Below are 22,642 nucleotides of genomic sequence, written 5' to 3' on the forward strand. Positions count from 1 at the left end.
TGGTGAAATGAACGGCGCGCATATATATGGTAGGTAAATTATGTACCTATGTTGCATAGCTTAATTTTATGTTACTACCCGCTCTGTTGCCTGTCAACGGAGCGTCGGAACGATTATGGCGTCAGTGAAATGCACTTAGTAACATATATTAATCTGGCTAAATGTGGCTATTAATAGCAACATGCTATATAAATTAAAATACAACCCACTCAAAAATGCATTAAGTAATGAGAATCGCTATGAAAATCACTGTTAGTTAAACAAACAATTCATTGCGCAACTCTTTAGCGGCACGCGTTGGAATTGGGTGAAATAATTAAAATCGGTGCAAACCATTAAAAGCGCAGTTTATAATAGGAGAGTGCAGTGTGGAGGGTCCTCCATGTAGGCAGTTAAAGAGTTGGAGGGGTGCACTCAAGCAAGAGTACTGTAGCGGCGCCACCTCGCCTAACGAACCTGTCGACACTACCGGCCCGACAAAAACTGCATCCACGTTATTCAACGATAACTATTCACAACACGACGACGCACTTGCTTTGTACTCGCGGAAACCTCATCAAGTTAATAATGCGTGGATATTCAGGGCTGCCACATTTTAAAAAACACACAAATCGCAAGTAATCGACTGTACCGACCGAAAAAATACACAATAGATACGTTTTATGTTCTTCCGACGAGAGTCGTAAAAGACAAATGATCAAAAGCACGCGAACCCGGAGATTGCGGAAACCATTGCAAGGTCATTAAACTGGTTCAGTTACTATTCGAAATGCGATACGTATCTAAACAATTACTGTGTCCTTGGTTGATTAATGAGGCTATTTTGTATAATCCGAGTTGTTCTATTTTGAAATAAATAAATAATTTCTTTTTCCCCTCACTAGCTCGGAAAGCCGTCTATTATCCTTTAAAACAAGCGGGTAAAAACGCATTTTATCCACTAGTGGGGAAAGTAATTTGACCTTGGATGGAGCGTGTTTAAGTAGCTTGACAGATAACAAAACGTAAAACGCTCATGATAATGGTTCGTTCGATATTAATTATCATTAAATTAATGGTTTGAGAATCTAATAAAAAATACCAAATTTAGCTTTATTTAATAATTTTAAGTCATAAACCTTCAAATTCCATAAGAAACGTTAGATTTTTTGTAATGATGTTAAATATAATTCTGAACGTACAAGTTGAGTCGATGCAATTTCAAAACGCATCGTTGACATTTCATACGTCAGAACAGAAATGACAGCATTGTCAACAAAATTTTTACTGTTCTTCTCACCGACTCACGTAAAAATCAGAATTTCTAGTGTTTTCTGTTATAATATCGTAAAAAAATTAGTTATTCCAGTGATGAAGATGATCTAACGCCTGTGGATGTTGCACTTTCCTCGCTATAGTGAGGGGAAAAGTTTTGTGTTACACACGGGTGCAAAGTTGTATTTTACTTCTCGTGTGTTGAAACACTCTCTACGCTCAGGATTCTATTTTAGAACCACTCGCTTCGCTCGTGGTTCAACTATAGAATCCTTTCGCTTGCTCATGTTTCAATTCCACACTCGCGGGTAAAATACAACTTTGCACCCTTGTATAACAAATAACTATATTCAGATACGTTGTTCCAAATTTGTTAGTTTGTTACTTAAAAGCTAGGTTTTATATTTATACTAAAACTATTTTTTCCCCTCACTAGCTCGGAAAGGCGTCTTTTATCCTTTAAAACAAGCGTGGAAAAACGCATTTTATCCACTAGTGGGGAAAGTAATTTGACCTTGGATGGAGCGTGTTTAAGTAGCTTTTGACAGATAACAAAACGTAAAACGCTCATAATAATGGTTCGTTCGATATTAATTATCATTAAATAAATGGTTTGAGAATTTAATAAAGAATACCTAATTTAGCTTTATTTAATGATTTTAAGTCATTAACCTTAAATTCCATAAGAAACATTTGTTTTTTTAAATGACGTTGAATGTAATTCTGAACGCACAAGTTGAGTCGATGCAATTTCAAAACGCATCGTCAGAAATGTCAACATTGTCAACAAAATTTTTCTCACCGACTCCGGCACGTAAAAATGCACAACTTCCAGAGTTTTCTGTTATAATATCGTATTATCGTAAAATAATGAGTGATTCCAGTGATGAAGATGATCTAACACCTGTGGATGTTGCTCATGTTGCACTTTCCTCGCTATAGTGAGGAGAAAAGTTTTGTGTTACACACGGGTGCAAATGTATTTTACTTCTCGTGTAAACACTCGCTACGCTCAGGATTCTATTTTAGAACCACTCGCTTCGCTCGTGGTTCAACTATAGAATCCTTTCGCTTGCTCGTCGTTGCAATTCCACACTCGCGGGTAAAATACAACTTTGCAACCTTGTATAACAAATAACTATTATTACACACTACCTTAATTTAAAAAATATATATCCCCTGAATAGTATGCTGTTGGCACTCCCCTGTATTCTGCTTCTGATGGACATGATCTTTTTACGCATAATGGCGTACTACTAAATGCGCGGCAAAAATACTTGTTCTTTTCAAGTCTAGACTGAAGGTGAGTTGACGACCCTGACCTTAAGAAATGCAGTTTTTTTAATGGAACAGTTCGGTTTAATCGCATAGAGGAAGGGAGTGTTGTGGAGGGACATGCGAGCGTAGCCTAGCTTCTAAATAAATAATGGAAGGCTGGAGTATAAAAGTGGCGTGGCCCGCGGCCACTTCATCTTTTCACGTCGTGCTAATTGAGTGAGGCTTATCGCGTCGCCGCGCCGCGAACATGATCTCTCAAGGAAACGTCGGGAAAACAGTACGACGTATACGATGGTATTTGTTCTTTCGCAGTAAGTAAATTGTTTTAGTAACATCTGTAATGCTTTAGATGCTATTACTATTTTAATTGAGCGTATTGTTTTCTTTCAAAGTATTATTTCCACGAGAATATTAAATATAAAGACATTAGCTGAGAGCTTGGCGATGACGGTATACTCGTACTGAAAGTGATTTAAGTAAATCTTGCATTATTTCACGCGTGAAACATTATACATACATTTCGCGTGAAATAATGCAAGCTTTCATAGGTCCACCCGCCAACCTGACGTCAGGATGGCGGGTGGACCTTTTTTGTTAAATATCTCGTTTTAGGTATAGATATGCCGATTTTTAATAAAAGTTTACGGAGGTACACTGAAGGTACACTATAAATACATACATTTCGCGTGAAATAATGTAAGATTTCATAGGTCCACCCGCCAACCTGACGTCAGGATGGCGGGTGGACCTTTTTTGTTAAATATCTTGTTTTAGGTATAGATATGCCGATTTTTAATGAACGTTTACGGAGGTATAATGAAGGTACACTATAAATACATACATTTCGCGTGAAATAATGTAAGATTTCATAGGTCCACCCGCCAACCTGACGTCAGGATTGCGGGTGGACCTTGTTTTGAGCCTAGCTCGTTTTAGGGATAGATAAACCGATTTCTAATAAAAGTTTACGGAGGTACACTGAAGGTACACTATAAATACATACATTTCGCGTGAAATAAATGCAAGATTTCATAGGTCCACCCGCCAACCTGACGTCAGGATGGCGGGTGGACCTTTTTTGTTAAATATCTCGTTTTAGGTATAGATATGCCGATTTTTAATGAAAGTTTACGTGAAATAAATGCAAGATTTCATAGGTCCACCCGCCAACCTGACGTCAGGATGGCGGGTGGACCTTTTTTGTTTAATATCTCGTTTTATAGAGAGGTACACTGATTTTTATTAAAGGTACACTGAGGTACACTGAAGGTACAATATGTTTATAAATATTTCGTTCAAATCGCAGAGGTCCACCCGCCATCCTGACGCTCACATATTTTTGTGTGCTTCAGTAACATTTGTTTTACACACCCATCGTAGCTTCATTGCGATATTCCAATTATCTTGTCATGATTCATGATATGAAAAGCAAAACAAATACATTAGATATATATATACTAATGAAATTTTTTCAATATTACGTGAGAGGATTGGCACGCAGATAGATAGTAGGGAATATGTTAGCTTAGTTTGACCGACGGTGATACATCACTCTCGGCACAAGATATATGGGCGTTGTCATCATGTCTGCTATCGTTCGCTGCTCGCAAACGTAACACATTGTCCACTTCGGCACCCGACGTTGAGCTTTTTAGTTTAGAGACGTCACGGTGTTAATTGTCCTCATTGGACGTCACTGACTAACGGACGCTTGTGAGACTATTCGTTTGCTAAGAAATTTTTGATTCGTGAATTGATTTTGAGACGCGAACCTCATTATTATCTTACCGACAGCCAAACTGGTCAGGCATAATTTTCTGTTATATTGATCTAAATATATCGTGTAAGCTGCGCTGTTAAATATTGTGGAACACGTCCAATATTACAGGAATCAAAAGCAAGAAAGAGAAGAAAACGCGCGTCTTTGCCTAAAAATGGCGAAGTGCAAGATGTGCAGCTAAACCGGTTGGACTTGTTTATTTTGCACGCATTCCAGTCGTCCCGCTCCCGACCGACCAGCCAGGAGCGAGCGAGAGGCATTCTTATTCCATAGCAGAGATCGGCCTTGAATCTGAAACGTTTGTCGTAACTGAACTGAGGATGCTTTCAACGGCACAAAGCAAAGCTACATCTTTGTCTTTCCTTCTTATACCTGCCTAGCTGTTATAGTTAAATAGCTACGCGCTTTTTATTTGCCTTAACGTAGTATGTATTATTTAGAGATAGATAAGGTTACATTTTTTTTTACTTTCGAGGTGTTTACATTAAATCAGTAGTAGCGACGCTATGAGTTGCTAATGTTAGAGGCGGGTAAAGTAAATCCATTAGTTAGAAGTAGGTACATCAACATTATCAACAGTAACCGTTGACACACGAACACGACTCAACTCCGCTCTGGGCGGCGGTGGCCGAAACGACGGATTCGCTGTCTTAGTGTCAGGTTTATTTGCATACAATAATTTAGGGCAGTGCTTAATAGGGTGAAAATCTCTTCACAGAGAAAACATATAGGTTTCGTGTCACGTCCACGATGAGAATTCACTTTAATTGGCAAATAATACGTAGGCCAATTAAGGATGCTATGTCGGGTGGAGGCGCGCGTGACGCGAATCGAAAACGGCGACAGCCGTGCTTCGAGTGAACTCGCATTCAAATATGCAAACCGAACCGTAAGAAAGGCTCCCCAACTCTGATGACCGTGTCAGTTCATATAATTGAGATGACTGCACCATAACAAAACAAAAACGAATACGAAACGGGGGAAAATAGACTGGTGTATGAAATGACACAAAACCTAGTAGGAAATTTGATTACCTATACTGGCAAAACCGTTAGTGATACGTTGGTTAATTCACAGTCAACTCACCCCCAGGAAGAACACGTTTATAGAGGTACCGTAAAAATTCCTCGTTTCTATCACAATTTCTCTTAAAAAAATATTTTCTAAGTGCTTTAAAACTGGTGTATGTCACGACTTGTATCCCATTATTCTCCATGTGCATACCCGTCCGCCTAACCTCACTTTTTCGCCGACCGTTTGACATTCACATTTCCCCAGTAATGCCTCAACTTCACGAAAAAAAATCTCAATTTAGTAAAGGTGTGTTAGGTACCTACTAATTATGGGCGCCGCGCCGTCTGATCGAAATCCGGCATGACGCGGTGCCGCCGTGCACTCTTCCTAAAATGCTAAACCTCCGGTGTAATAGGCGTCCAATTATATCCGTTACCCCCTTAATGAAAGGCAAGAAGACAGGTGCTCTCTCCACCGTTTGCCGCCCCCGCCCCATCAGCGCGCGCGCAACGAGCGACGAGGCGGGCGGCGCGGGCAGTGCACGGAGTACAATCGCCGCGGGCACTCGAGCCGGAAGGACTCCCGACGAGTCCGAAACATGTCGCCAAAAGCGACTAAAATACTAGTGAGTGTAACCGTTGTGATCTAAACTACTTAGATGGTTGGCACTTGGCAGTCTTTGTGTGTTTCTCCAGAAACTTTCTGCCTCGCACATAAGTAAGGTAATCGCTTACCATTAGGTATTATATAAGCTCGTTTGCCTCTTATATCGTAGACAAAAATGCAATAAGATTTTAAGAGCCCGTTAACGATTTCAGCAAAAGTGTAAAATTGATAGATTTAGTCGTTGAAATTATACACGTTTTGTTACGTAATATCTAAATAACAAGAGCGACAAAATCAGTGCTTTACGCGCGTTTACCTAAACGTTCATAAGAAAAAAAAACGGGATCCTGCCGTTTTCCCAAAAAGAATTTGGTCAAATTTCATTACCCAAACAAATTTTAGCAAATGTTTTATTTGTCAATGCTATCTTTGGCAAGTTTACAATACGCATATTTTCATTTGGTCAAATTTTCTTTAAGCAGAATATTACTACGAAAATTAACATTTAAGCATTTGGTCATTTGCTAAATGTTTTATTAAGGCAAAAATAAATTACACAATAAACATTTAGTCAAATTACTTGTTATGACCCCACAGAAAACGAACAGCTTTTAAAGTAGGTTTAGGTTAGGTTAAAACTCCGACCCTACAAGAAACGAACGGCTTTTAAAGTAGGTTTAGGTTAGGTTAGAACTGCGACCCCACAGAAAACGAACGGCTTTTAAAGTAGGTTTAGGTTAGGTTAGAACTGCGACCCCACAGAAAACGAACGGCTTTTAAACTAGGTTTAGGTTAGGTTAGAACTGTGACCCCACACAAAACGAAATATGTTTTGCCAACTGAAACATTTTACTTAATGTAAATTGGTGAAAAAAACACTACTTGGTAAGTGATTCATTGCCTTAACATTCTTAAACGAAATAAAACGTTTGCGTAACATTTTTTTGGGAAAAATAATATTGGCAAATCTTTATTTGGCAAATGAAATTTTGGGAAACATTTTTTGGGATCTGAAATTTTGGCAATTTCTTTTTGGTAAATCATTAGTAACCCAAAAAAAACATTACTAAACAAATATTTGAAAAAAAATAAATTCTTTTTTTCTTTTGATTTTTTTTCCCAAGGCACGTTGTAGGCACCCCAAAGGTACATACTATAAAAGAACTGCGATTTTGCCGATACATAAGTACTAAAATTTCGCTTAAATATAAATCTCTTTTTTTAGGGTTCCGTACCTCAAAAGGAAAAAACGGAACCCTTATAGGATCACTCGTGCGTCTGTCTGTCCGTCTGCCACAGACTATTTTCTCCAAAACTACTGGACCAATTAAGTTGAAATTTGGTATACATATGTAAGTTTGTATAAACCCAAAGACGGACATATATCGTAAACAAATAAATTTTAAACACGGAGCCACGGGGGGTAAAAGAAAAAATTAAAAAATAAAGTTTTTCAAAATATATCGTGTTACATATCAAATGAAAGAGTTCATTGTAAGAATCTCAAATATATTTTTTTATAATTTTAGGATAAATAGTTTAGAAGTGGATATTTGAAAAAATTACCATTCCCCCTTTATCTCCGAAACTACTGGGTCAAAAAACCTATAGACCACAGGAAAATCTATTAGAAATGTGCAGTCAAGCGTGAGTCGGACTTAATTACTTAGTTTTTGATCCGACCCCTACGGGTTTTTTAAAGACATTTCACTCACGTTTCACATAAAAAATACATTGTTTAAATTGTGTAATATACGGAACCCTTGGAACGCGAGTCCGACTCGCACTTGGCCGGTTTTATAATTTAATTTTGTAAGATGTTTAAACATTTTCTAGACGATAATTTGTTGTTGTCGATTTTTTTCCAATGAACATGTTCAATGTGAACTGAACGCACCCTTACTTTACTCAAAACAGTCCCAACATGTATAATTGGCAGTCTAACTTTGAAAAATCTCACCAAAACGTTGGTGTCTAAGCTTACCCCACTCCATTGCCTAACTTGGCACAGACACATAAAAAATAAAATAAAATAAACTATTTACATATATGATCGTCCACGAACAGCAATCAGAATGTAATGCTATAATTTACGGTTTTTTTTGCACGTGAACATGAAACCCGTTTATTTTTCCCCCGTTGACCACTTATAGGAAATGTTTGAGTTTTGGAAACGATGGTGAGAATTCGCAAATTGTACACAGTCACGCCATCTTTTGATGGTTAGTCGGTAGGACATCCCTATAGACATCCACATTAATGAAGCGATAATTTTTTGTCCGGTTTCATTTTAATTAAAGTTCCTCCGAGAGCGAGTACACGGCGGCGAAATATCTGCGTCAGTGGCAGCAGGTCGTGTCTCCGGCCGGTCCTGCGCCCCGTCAGCCCTCGGGGACGTCGCAATTGTCATGTAAAGCGTTGACGGGGCTGGAGCGTGGCACATCGGGCCCCGACGCTTCGCCCCCGGCTGAAAATGCACTTTCGCGAAACGATTGCCTGTCGATCTAAGTTATTCAGCGAGACGGCGGAGAGGCGACCTAAGTGCGGATAACGATCTCCGAGAGTGTAACGGGTGAGCGATAAGATCTCGGTTAAAGTAGCGACTGAGGAAAGTTATGCTCCATAACGCTTCATTGTTCTGGTCGCGGTCGTGTTTTGGCACCCGTACCGTGCGGGGCGATGACTCAACGGCGTGAACTTAATCGATGGAAAGAAGAAAGAAAGAAAATACATTTATTTGACGCCACAACATAGTACATAAAAAAGAAAAGCATGCAGACAAAAAACATTTGGACGCCAAAAAGGATCCCCACTCAGCATAGTGCCGCGGCAAACCGTGGCGCTGGTTTTCTGTGGGGACCTGGCTTAATCTAAAAATAATGGCGACACGTACGCCAACGATTGCTAACTTATTCAACCTTATATCTTGCAATTACTATACTTCAAACGTCATACGTTACGAAAAAATGTCGTTCTTGATATGAAATAACTACAAACATAATAACATGGGATAATGTAGGCTCTCGTGTAAATATAGTAAATACGAGTACATATTCGAATTAAAACTGTTGTGAGCAGTGAGACATACTATAACATTAGATAATTTTACGGTTTTACTCATTTGTTTTAGTCACTCGCGCGACATGTTTCGGAGAGCCATGTCTGGAGCGGCTTTCTCGGCGCGCGCGCAGCGGGGGACGCGGCGCACGGTAGTACGCGATACACGGCCGTCATGAACGCTGCTCGCACTGTTAGTGTTTGAGAAAGGAGACCTCTTAGGCTCTCCGAAACATGTCGCGCGACTAAAACAAGTGAGTCTAAACCGTAAAATTATTCAACGAGTACATATTTGTAATAATTAATAACGCAGGGCAGCTTGTGGCGAGCTGTTGGGGAGTAGCGACCCCACGTACCCTTGCCTTAACCGGCCGGCCAGAGTGGAGTCGTTAGAGCTGTAAGCTCCAGGGGTGGAAGTGAAATATGCATAACACGAGAGTTGGCACAGTGGCTGTTATAGCCACATGGGTAGAAAGCGGCGCACACCTCTCGACACCGGTGTTGCCCTTCTTGAGCCATCCTAGATGTCGCTTTTTGTGGGGGTCCATCTTGTGAGGGCGAGTCACCGTCATGTTACACTCAAGATTTTCACTAAAATTTTACTCATTAATTTAAGATCCGGATTCCACGAGATTCCAACTACCGTCTTAGTTTTGTCACGGCTGGCTGGCTTGATGTAAATATCTATGTAATTTACTTAACTGGTTAGGAATGTTAGAATGCATTTCAGTGATTGTATGATATGCAAAAAAAATAAAGAGATAAAGGGGGATACAGCAGAGAAATGTTGGTTTTAGAGGGGCTTAATAAAACCAAGTAAAAAGTCTGAAGAAAACTAAGCCATTCGTATGGTATGTCATAATCAATGTTATTGCTTAAAATTGTTAGAGACGGTGTAAGTACTATGGAAAAAAACACAAAAGTCATACATCATCATCAGTCATGGAAATTGTTAATATTTATCTCTAAGCAATTTCAAGCCAAAAATAGATGCTAATCACTCTGTCTTATACAATAAAGCAATTAATATATCTCCTTCCTTGTTATAGTTGCTCAACCATCGCATTCACTTTAAAAGGAGGACCGGTCGGGGCCACGTAATCTTGGTTGGACATATACGTTGAGCTAGACTTTCGTTATCGTATGTCTGAAACACGGTGATGTAAGAGTCAAGGGGTCAAATTTGGCAGAGCATAGTGCCAGGTACCAAGGTTGTACTGATACGCGGTGCAACGGCTGTGTTATATTTCGACTAGTTATATAATACATACATTACGATGAAAAGCCAGTGAAACTGAGCAGTGGCCGATAACAGTCCCTAGACTATTATAATAAAGATTGGTATAATCTCATTTCATTTTCATGTGAGTTGCAGGGACAGTTATAATCAATTTTAAGGGAGCTGGTCAATTCAGATGTATATAAATTTAAGTTATTAAGCATATTTCATATATTCGGTTGAAATTAGCTATACCAATTGCTTTAATCAATTTAACCCAAGTTGTCATGAAAATAAAATGATATTACCGATCACTAAGCATAGCAGGAGAAAATCAAAATCTTTCTAAAAGCTGCTGTTTGTTTATCACGGTCAGGCGAGGTGCTAATTTGTAATTGGTATGCTCTTGATTACTCATAGAGAAGTCAAGGTAAGGTACGGCGCGTCTATGGCACATGGTGACGTAAACAAGCCGACGTGTCGAATTCGGCGGCACGGTGCGGACACGGTGCGAGGTGCCAAGGTCGAACCTGATACGAGCCGCATGCAAATGAGCGCAGATAAGTCGCGCTCATTACACTCGATACCCGACTTCGTCGCTTCGCAGCCGTTACGGGCCCTATTCCAGTCGCTTTTATTACGCTACTATGCGGATGTGTTGAGAAAGGAGGTTAACGCCGTTGAATTATACGCATTGTTTCACCTAGCCATTGCCATGGCAACAAAACATCAGGGAACTTGTTTGCTTGCCCTACTTCAATTTGGCTGAAGTAGTCACTAGTCGTTGTCAGTGACTTATTACGCTGTCTGTTAGTCTCGATACGGCAGGACGACGCGACGTATCAAGAAAATTGTGCAAACACGAGAGCCAAACAAGTTTCTTATCAGCGAGAGTGGAGTGGACCAAACGCGTGGAGTAAGTTTGAAGCTATTTACGTGATTTTCCACGTTGCATGAAGGAGTAGGAGACGTCTCTCGGGCCTCACCGTTTAATTAAAGGGCGGGCGGGGGTGCGGGTCGGGGAGAGGGGTATAATGGCGGCGCAATATCGGATGGAAATGCGCGGCATGTAGGAATGCGCCGTCCGTCGCCCTCCGCCCCTCCTCATTCGCGAACGATTCGTGGTATTTTTTATTGACGACTCGGGATGTGGTATAGTGGGAATAGACCAATCTGATAGTCATTAACTTGCCTACGAGCTTCATTGTGGCTGATCAGAATGGGATGCAGCCAAACTTTGAACAACCTCGCGCAGCTCGTATGCGCCTTATAGAGAGTGATACTCGTAAAAAATGGGCCACAAGCAAATATTCAAACAACCACGTGAGCAACTCACGCTTTCAATATCAATAACTAATAATACTAAAAATATCGCTATACTCACGTGCGAACATTATAATGACATTAAATCCTAAAGGCAGAGTTTATTCACGTACATTTCAATCGTCCGAAGTCGCCCTTTTTAAATGGTTAAGAGTGTACCGGTTACCATTAAATGTTTATAGCTGTCAAAGCAACTAACTTTGTAGGCTTTTTTTTTAAATAATAATATCAGTTGTATCAGATAGAACACCGATACCTAGACATGCGACTCGACGGCGATGATCGAGGCTCTGTAACTTTGATTTGACAGCTGGGTTATCGCCAAAAACTCTATGAGCCCGGCACTCTATTGAGTCCAGGGCTGCCAGCTGATACTTAGCGGAACCCGTCCCATAGGTGGCAGCAGATTTCATGTACGAGCGGACCTGTGCTTGGTATAGAGAGAGAAACTGATTCGGTACCGACTTACCGAGTACCGCTTCACCTTAAATATAGTACACCAAGTTTCTTGGCAGCAGTTTTAGCCCTGGACTCAATAGTCGACCCGAAGTTTAGGTTGGATTAAACGTGATCGATCATATCCTAAGCTATTAGCTAGCTATAAGCAACAAAAAAAAAACTGAAAACATATATTTACAACATTTAATTTAGTATAATTAGAACTGTAAGCTGCCTAAAACAATACGAGAATGATTATGAATATTATGATGCTATTAATAACGATTCAGTGGTTTTCCTTAGCGTTTACTAGCCGTTTTCAAAGTAGGTACCGTATTCCAGAAAGCGAGAGTACAATGAGATTAGATTTGTGTTAGCAAAACTTTTTGTTACCTAAATGTATAAACAGTTCATATAAACTGTGTACGAAACTGTGTACTGTGTGTGTTGGCAGCTATGGGAAAACATCAGTGTACAATTCAATACTAAAACACTGTTACATCAAGGACCTCCCTGTTTCACAGGCAAAGCGAGTTATTTGTGTCTGGTTGCTAACTATCGATTATAATAAGACTGAGGAGATAGTGCAGTGACGCTACGGTAAATTGTATAATTGTATAATGCGGCCATAAGCCTCAATTTCTGTCCATATGTAGTAGTACTCTATGTTATATAATTAGACACTTAACCTATAGGTATAGACACTTAGCCTTAAGAGACTTGACTGACAGACTGACCAACGTAAATCCCTAGTAGCTAAGGTTATTAGCATTAGCACCTATCTTCACCTTTAGACATACTTTTTTTTTTCAATCTAGTTTTTAATTCACTAACTGGTCGCCCAAGATACAGGTTATGCCTAGTTTGGGGACCCCTGTTCATACTGTTATAAATGTACCGCTGTATGCGCGCAACCTGGACCTTATGTATACTCCATCTGCAATTTCCCATCTTTGTGTGTGCAAAATAAATATATTTTTCATTTTTCAAACATTGTGACCACGACTACAAAGCTTTAAATAACTTCGATTGGCTGTCCTATTTAAATACAATTATTAATTATGATTTTGTTTTTGTTTTGATTTTGTTTGATATTTTTTACAGTTGGTGTGGTGAAATTTTTTGTGTTTCACTCGGTGGCAAAATTTGTTTAACCCTCGTGGCTTGAAACCCTTGCAACGCTCAAGATTCCATTTTTCGAACCGCTCGCTACGCTCGTGGTTCAATTTTGGAATCTTTCGCTTCCTCGATTAACAATATTAGCACAAGAGGTTAAACAACAACTTTGCCCCTTGTAAAACCAAATAACTATTGTCTGTATTCAAACATGGGGCAATCTGCGATATGCAATTATTACCACATTCTGTTGATCCATCTGAGCTAAGTATATTTAGAATGTTAGTGAAATGTAAGAGCTCACGATGCGAGGCCGTCTCCACTTGAGGTGTATTGAGTAATTTTGTCATTATTTTCATTACATTTCATTATTTTTGATTCTAGAAACTGAAATTCGAAAGTATTTATACTCGTACGTATATACAAGAAACGTTAGTACAACTCACAATAGGTGTAAAGCTAAGAATAAGTTTTCTACTAACAAACTGCTATGTAGTTTGGCAGATAAGAAACAATAATAACTGTAACTTCCCTTTTGTATAATAAATTAATAAAAATAAAACAATTAAAAGTGGAATAACAAACCGATCAAAAGACAATAAATCGCTGCTGATATTTATGCGGCAATTACTTGGGGCACGCTGGCGTTCGATTCAGGTCAGAGTTGAAGTGATTTTTAAAAGTAATGCAAACGATAGACGAGTGTTCCTATAGCGCTGCTCAAAGTTAATGAACGCTCGCGATATAGCCCACCGTTTAGTCGATTAAACTAATCGATGAAAATAAACTCAAGCCAAGCTATTACGAATAGGTAGATATAGCTTTACACGTATTTAAGTATAGGTTATGAAACTTATGAAACATGAAGTAATTTTTTTATACAGTTGCCCAAAAAGTGCTACTTTTCGTAGCTGTTTAGCGTTCGCAAAGTTGGTCTTTGCGAACTAGTGCTTTTTACTCTTCCAACTTTTTTAAATTTAATAACATTCACCGACCGACCGTAATCCATACGTCCACAACAAAGAGTACGGACGGACGGACGGTACGGATACAGTCCACAAAAACTTTATATATTTTTTATTTCGCCATTAATTATTACGTACAAAAATATAATTACACGATTTACAGTAAATAAACCTAAGTAAGTAGACCTAGCTTATAAGTTTACCACCTGTACAACTACTTGATTGTACCTGTACAATTCATTGATTATGTATGAAAATACCTCTCCTCTCCTCCTCTCCTTTCAAATAAATATATGTACTACATATTTAGTTGTAAGAAGATTCGACGGGAAGCTATCAATTTTTAGTAGGTAGAGCGCCGGAATCTAGAATAATGGTTTTGTTTGTCTTTCAAAGTTGTCGAAGAAGTTATTTTACGTCCTTCAGTCGGGAGCTATAGCCATTTTAAGACAGAATTCCAACTTTGCAGACAGACACATAAAGTCACGTAACGAAGATGATCAAAGAATAGGATGGCGATTGGAAAGGCACGCGTCAAAAACTATGAGTAGCTCCGGTCGGCCGCAGCGTTGGCATCAAACTCGGTTCTGAGGAATAACATTGTAAGAGCGAGTCATCAATCGGCGAGAGTAGCTTTGAAGCGCGCGATGGCCCGCAAAGTTCACAACCTGTGAAACAGCTCCGGCAAGGCGAACAAAGCGCGCGAGTTGAGATTACTGGCAGCTTTTAAACGCTCCGAATGTTCTGCAACGGAACACTTGGCGGACGGGTTTTGAAAACCCCTCAAGGGGACTAAAGCGATAGCTTTTGCTCTCGATTTGCTTGCAGTTGCAGTACTTGCAGTAGTTTGTTCATTTCTACGCCGAACCATTTTATTATTGGAGTTTGTCGTAAGCTTTCCGACAGTTGAGATTTAAATTATATTCGCAAAAGCGAACAGTAAAGAGGATAATGTTCACAAGTAAAGCTCAACAAACAGATTACGTTTAAGGAAAATTGTGGAATGTGCCTGTATATTGACTTCGGGGAAGTCGCATATCAACAGCAGTATTTATTTATTTTTATTTATTTAAAAATTTAAATCAGGCAACAAGGCCCATATTAGTACCCACTCGATCCACTCACACTAACCACCACCCACTCATACCCGTGGTGGTGGTGATATGGCTCTAGTGTATTTATATGCCCACGTTGCCCAGTAACAAAAGCAGACTACTTATAGGCAATTTCATAAAAGTTGTCTGGTAGGAACAAAGCGTTAGTAGATAATAAAGTCGATATGGTGTTGTCGCTGAATGAAAAAAAAATAGACAGTAGTCAATATTTACGCAAATCCCGATAGTGAACAAACAAGAGTGTTGGATGCGGAAATTAGAAGCGCAGTTGACTCGGTTTATAAGTTAGGCAATTGTGTATTCGGCGTACGAACACGAGTGAGTGGGTAGACGGGACGAGCGTCGAGCCTATTTCAAGAAGTGGCCGACCGGCGCCGGCGCGGCGGTCCGGTGCATCCATCACTCCCACGTCGCACGCTCACTTTGCAAGCGAGCCTTACTCCCACGCTCACTTTCGCCGTCTTTATACAATATGCAACTTCTATGCTAACCACATATAAATGTTTCTTTGTTTAAAAAAGTATACCTATATATGTTACGCTCGCATGTCATTAAGCAGACTACCCACGACAAGTTAACTGCAGTTTTCACTGAACAGTTAAAACGTCGGTTAGATTGCTGATCGTATTAGATACCCTTTACATAAAAATGAAAAAAGAATAAAAACTTTTGTTACGAGAAAATTAAATAAAACGACTACTTGATATGATCATTATTTAGCAAAATAATGTCTAAACACTGAAGAAGTACTACTATGCGCAGTTGGGGTCTGCAGTTTAATCGTTGAATAGAATTAATCCGATATGGGTACACGCGAACTTTGCAAGCACGCAACGCACCCGCCGCGTTTGAAATGGAGGGTTTTGCTGCGAGTTTCCATAATTATCACAAGGAGATAATATACATAATTATTTACCTTTTTATTCTGCCCAAAAACACAATTTAATCAGAAGCAATAATTATGTGACGTGTTATATAAGTACGTTTCCAATTAAGTACAAATAAATGAATAAATAAACCAAGGACATAAAAATAACCGCAACAATTAATGAAACACGAGCTGACATCACCAAAGCTGATGATTTCAAAATGTACCGTGGTCGTGTCATTGATGACATAATTTAATCTCATTGACTCTAGCCTAGCTATTACCTGTGCTATTACCTCAATGCATTTATACACTGAAATTATAACAATTTTATGATAATCTCTCCGTTTGTTAACGTTTAGCCATATTCAATGTGAGAATGTGACCAATTTAGTGAAACACTAGGTCATGTAGTCACGGCCTTTTTAATGTCAAGGGAATCAAGAGAGCACCCAATGAAGATAGATAGGCATAAGTGTCATGTAAACGACGAATCGTTCCTCTCAGTGTTCACAGGTAGATTACAGGTGTGGGTGAAGTTAAGTGAATAAGGCAATGAGCTCGGTTTAATCAACACAACACGTAGCCTAATCAAATATGACCCCCTCGTCATATCGCGTAATTGAAGACTTAATCACGGGAGACGCTCGTCGCGAGGCGGGCGGCTGTTTGATCAGCCCTCGATTACATTCGGCGCTGACAACTTTCTGAGAAGTTGCGAATGTCAACTCTTGAGTGAGAACGGCGCGATTACTGCGCGTACAAAATGTTCATTATTTTTAGTTTTGCTGAACTATTGTTTACGTGCTAGTGAGTTTATTGTTATCAGACAAATAACAGACCATTTTTCAGACTTCAATAACTTGTAATAGTAGCCTTAATAGGTAGACTCTCCGATCTTTCCATTATATTGAACGTTTGCAGTTTTCGCATTACACGATTAGGCCTCCCTGCAGCAAGAGCGCCTCAAAGGGGCCGGACTGCACCGGACAAAGCACTTGTTTACTTTTTCCCTCTCAGTTAAATATCTGGACGCTCCATCGCCAGTCAACAATATAAGCAGCGTCCTCCGCCGCGACGCTTTTTATCGAGCGGATTAGTGCTGAAGCGACGTGCGCTGCACTATTTCACATTCTCTGGGGGATTATTTAAAGTTTCCTGAGCCACCGCTCGTGTGCGGTTTTATCGCAGGCAGATTCTAGGCGGCAGTCGACTGTAGCTTTAGTGCACTTCATTGTGGCGTTTACGTTTAAAAATTCCACGATATTCGAACAATTTTGTGCGTTTCAAGGAAATCTAATGTGAAGGATATTTTATGTGAGTAGTTTAGGGGGGATGGGGACAAGACCAGATAAGCTGTCGGCGGTGCGATGTCGTGAGGAGAGTACGGCAGCGTCGGCATTGTGTGGAATGCGCCGATGGTGCGATACCACGATCCACAAAGCCCGCACAATGAACACCGCCCGTCCATTGTTTAGTGTCTCGGACTAAACACGGTGCCGAGCTTTAAGCGAATTGCAGCCCCGACCCTCACACACGTCTAAATCAAGCTGATAGCATTCATATGACTCGTTAAAGGAAAATCGGTGCGATCCGGGCTCCCGATTCACTCGGTTACCAGTGATACTGTGGATCAAATTAACATAAGCCAAAATTTCAAACCAATTCATTGGTGAAATATAACATATTTGTAAATCTCGTTTAGCTACTAACAAGCAAAAATAAAATGCGGGGGTGTAAAAATAATTGAGGAATGAGTAGTGTCACTCGACTAGTGCAATACCGCAGTAGCAGCGATGTGGCAGAGCGAAGCGGGCCGCGGCTGCGGCAGCTCGGCATGTGGAAACATATGTATAGTGATCGAGACGAGACTGTCTAAGAGTGCTTGCAGAGCGAGCGGATCCGACCCCGATCCCGGTGCGTTTTATCTCTTGATCGCGTTATTCAGCCGAGCATCAAAGGAAAATACGAATAGAAATATTAAGAAATGTGAAAGTACCTTTTATTTATCTCAATTTCTTTCTTTGGGAAATGATTTGTCATTTATTGTGTTCAGAACAAAATCAAATAAGTGGATAATACAGTTTCCGAGTGGTTGTCTTTTAAAATATTTAGATGTAAATTCATAACTGTTATGAGGGGATCGATTTTTATTTATACGAGCATAATAAAGGTTGCATCATACGCCTGTGAATAGGTAGTGCAGCCACGTTCAATCTCTGTCGAGTTGACATTATCGCGACGTGTCCCAAGGCTCCGGCCGATGCCGCCGAGGTGCGTGTTTGTGTCAATTTAATTTTTTATCGCAACCATTTGCTCCAATCCAAACCGCGCTATCACGTCACTCCACCGGGCTGATAACGCCGTATCGCTTAACGCTCCTGCAAACCACCCGATAATTTGCAATATTTGTTGTGTGCTAGTTGGCTAAAATTCTTGCTTATTCCAGTGTTTTGTATCTACGTCAACGGTCGAATGGGAGAATTATTCGGGATAAATAATAAGTACTCAAATATTAAATGGTAAATTGGCAGTCAAACACGAGACGACAAAGTCTCAAAAACCAAGCTAAGATAAGACTAAGATATTATTAGTGTCCGACCGAAACATATTTTTTGCTGAAACCGAAGTTTCGGCTTTGGCTCTAGTTTCGGTCGAAATGGAAACTTTTGTACTTATTAAAATCGTCAATATTTTTTCATAAACCCGCTTTTAATATTTTGGTATCTTACGATATCTTATCACAAGGCATCTGCTCGGTATATTACGATATATTTTGGTATATTTCGTCTCTCTCACAATGTAGGTGCTAGACAGAGAGCGATATATATTTTTGTATCGTTGGTGTGTGTGGTGCTTAGCGATACTGTAAGATCTGTCGGTATCTTACGGTATCTGCCGATATATGTATTATTGCGCCATCTGTGACGGGCTTTAGGGGAATTGTGTGTTCTAATAAACCAATTAATTTCTGTATACATAAATCAGTATATTAATAATTTAATATTGTTGTCCTACTTGTTCCCCAACTTTTGGTCTTTGTCACATGGTGTAGTTATATAGTACGAAGTACCATTTCGTAAGTTTCGGCCCGACTGAAAGGTTCGGCCGTTTTTTTGGCAAATGGCCGAATCCGAAACCGAATTTTCGGTCGGACACTAGATATTATAGTTCCTTAAGGTATGCTCATACACGTTTACATGCAAAGTCGATTCGAAATTTTCAGTAATCGTTCTCATTCCACCTCGCCTTAAGTAGGTACACAACAACACTCGCCTTAAGTAGGAACAAGTTTGGGAACAAATCAAATTTATTATATTTATTAAATATTTTGATTTGTGTTTTTTAAGTAGTCACACCACTATATATAAATTAAAAACTGTAATAGATGTCCGATATTAAAGAAAAAGCTTCACCACTGGAGGGCTTCGTCACTTTTTCTGTAATATATGACATCTATTACAGTTTTTTAATATGCCCTAAATGTTCGCTTCGATGAAGTGTGTATAACCGCCCTTGTAGGCCCTTTTGCAAATTAATATTTTGAGTGTGGGACTTAAGCGACAAATAGGTATGGCACACTGACATTTGTTTTGTCCTGTGTAAATTATGAGGTCTTCCAAAAAATATAGTTACATCGTTTTGTCGCTTTTTTCAATTACATAAATGGTTAACGCTCTTATCATTAAAACGAGCAACATATTGAGTTGAGCGCAATATTAAAGCTTACACAACACCGCAGTAAGGGTGTATAATAAATTAGATAAAGATATAAAGGAATGCCAGGATCTAAAAACATTTGAAATAAAACTGAAACAATATTTTATTAGTAAGCCCTATTATTCCGTCAAAGAATATTTTGCTAGAGCTTTAGATTAATATTAATATCTGACATTTATATATTAACTCTGATTATGTATTTCTTCTGTTTTAACCTATTTTCTTAATTTTATTGGCAATTTATGAATTAACTGACATACACACATATAATATACATATAATTTAATATCAATTTTTTTTTACTATATTTTTATTGTAATGTATTTTCTTTTAAGATTGTGTAATTAATTTTGACATAACGGTGAATCCGGTGATGTAATGTTTTATATAAATGTATTTGCATGCATTGTATTATGTTTTTATGTGCAAATAAACGATTGATTGATTGATTGAGCTATGTAATTGTTAAACTACAGACGCAGGTCGAAGTCATCGTCCTGCTCATTACGTTGACGCGAAGCCTATTCTCACACAGTGGTAGTCTCGCAACACCGCCGATGCGAGTGACGTCACTTTTGGCTAGCCTTGAGATCGAGGTCAGCGCGCAGACCGACGGCGGCGAAATGTCGCCTCGAAAAGCAACCCTCTTTGTAAGCAACACAATAAATCCATAGACTACCATACCATAAACTAAATCAATATAGTCACAATTAGACAGAAAGCATCGAAACGTACCTTGATACTGTCGTAACAGGCGGTGACCCGTCCATTTTGCACCTCGACGGTCGCTGGGGGATGTGCGAACTTGCACTCGGTGTCTGGCCGCGAGCACTTATTCCGTTGGAACTCGCGACACACTTCGAGCTGCAGCCAGCGTGAGTCCTTGCCGTTCAGAAGGCTATTCATGTTCACCATGGTGGCCATCACTGCCACTGGAGTAGGATGCGGAGTTCGCGCACGTAGTTACGTGGATCGACTGCGGGGCATAGGCCGCGGGAGGTGAGCGCGCACTGGCGCTCTGGGCATGCACTCCTTACACTTCCTAGTCGCTGTCTTCAGCCACTAGTCGGCACCCGCACACCCTCACAACCACACACTACTTCACACGCGTACTTTAACGCTAATGTCGCGGTGACGCAACGACTGGATTGACTGTTTACGTTGCGTTGCGATGCGTTACTATTATGATTAATCCTACAATTAAGTTAGAATAAAGACACCGAAGTTGCAAGCTTATTTAGGCGAGTATTAAATTATTATCACACGCGTTCGTATCGATGTTGACGGTTGAGTTTAGCAGAGGGCGAGCGGTGTTTGGTGCGCGAGCATAGCGGCGGTCGGGGCGGGCCTGGGCGGGCGACGGTGAGGCGCGAAAAAGCGAGATTAGCGGCTCGGCGGTCAGCGAGCAAGCCGGTGCGGTGCGGGGCTCAACTCTGCGAACAACAAAACACACTGGTTATTCTCAAGCACAAGCGCCTACGGGTTAGCAAGCGCCTGCGGCGGCGCGGACACCGCCCTGAGGCTCGCGCTTTTCCGCACAACAGACTGAAGGCAACGTTTTCACGTCTCATTTGACGTTTGACATAATGTTATTCGCTAGCTAGTAGCAGTTGAACAGCAGATAAGACTTACAAAGTCACTTTGCGTCTCTAATGTTATTTGCCAGCTTGATACGTAAATTATGGAAGAGGCGAGAAGAAAATTAGCGGTTATTTCATTTTATAAGTCAGATGCTGGCTGTACAGACAGATACCTTATCCTGATGAAAGTCGCCTCCGTCTGCTGCTTCGACATAATCTTATAAATAAAACAAAAAGAAAATATGGTCATTAACAGTTTTGTTCATGTGTTCAACTTGATAAGACCTCGATGACAACATCAGTTCATTATACATGCACAATTCCACTTAAATGAGGTTGCCTATTTCCTGTATTTGTTCAGACTAATTAGGAAATGGATGGTCAGTTGGTGTTTAATTTTAGGGGAGTGGTGGTGTCAGGTGAATGAGTTTGGAGTGTAGGGCGGGCGGCGTCACTGACCGCGACACATCAGTAGTTACGTCGTACATCGCGAACGTGAAAATCGTTAAAACTGTTAAAAGGCATTATATGTAATTTTCGCGCGAATGTAAGCTTTGCTGTTGGACTCTCGGGCGTCAAAAGAATGCTTGACAAATTCCAATATGTGTCATAGGAATAGGTTGAACCATCTCGCGGAAAAATACTTCGAGTGGGCGAAGCCGTTTGGAACGTGAGGCCGGGAACAGGGAAAAACTCGTGAAACCAAATACTATCGTAATGCGCTATTTAAAGCATAACTCGGTCGAAAATAGCGCGGTGTGCTGGGAACGCAACGTCGCGCTCTTCACCGTGCATAAATCTTCAAATTTTATTTTCGACGTGAATGCAAGCGGTGTTTTTATCATAGTGTGCCCGTTCGTCCACTCGGACGTCAGTGATCTGAACAGAAAACAACACAAATGTTTATTTTCAGTATGTAATCTCGTGACATTTTCAGATACCGCGTTTCAAAAGAGTCGTTGGGAGCGACTATTTATTATGGTATGTACTTGTTTAATAAAGAGACTAAACAGTTTTTATCTGAAACTAAGCTAAACGCGTGTTTATAACGAAATTGAATCTAATATCATGTAACCAAATAATGTTTGATTTAAATGTGTAATGTAATGTGAAAAAAGGACTTTCGTAGTAGTAGGAATAATGTAACACGGGAACTAAAACAATTATTACGCAAATGGTATGGTTGAATGGACCGCGGCTCCGGCAGACGTAGCTGTAACTGAACAATCATTTTATGAATTGTATTCATTCCATCTCCATTCTTTTAAACTGCTTTTGTTTCAATTCATCTCAACGACAACGTTTATAC

At 40.0% G+C, this 22,642-nt stretch overlaps 1 protein-coding gene across 17 annotated transcripts in view; it reads right to left on the reverse strand.

The window, feature by feature from the left end:
* The window catches only part of LOC134740986 (protein muscleblind), a 496,603-nt gene that overhangs the window by 59,408 nt on the left and 414,553 nt on the right, over window positions 1-22,642 (reverse strand). For all 17 annotated transcript variants that reach the window (XR_010127843.1, XR_010127841.1, XR_010127840.1 and 14 more), the window contains one exon: window positions 20,489-21,186. Coding sequence is in view for 13 of the 17 variants with exons in the window: in XM_063673693.1 (XP_063529763.1) it covers window positions 20,489-20,677 (189 nt within the window). In the remaining 4 variants the exon portion in view is untranslated. The remainder of the gene's footprint in view (window positions 1-20,488; window positions 21,187-22,642) is intronic.

The sequence above is a fragment of the Cydia strobilella genome, chromosome 4 (genome assembly GCF_947568885.1).
Source record: "Cydia strobilella chromosome 4, ilCydStro3.1, whole genome shotgun sequence".
NCBI classification, from domain to species: domain Eukaryota; kingdom Metazoa; phylum Arthropoda; class Insecta; order Lepidoptera; family Tortricidae; genus Cydia; species Cydia strobilella.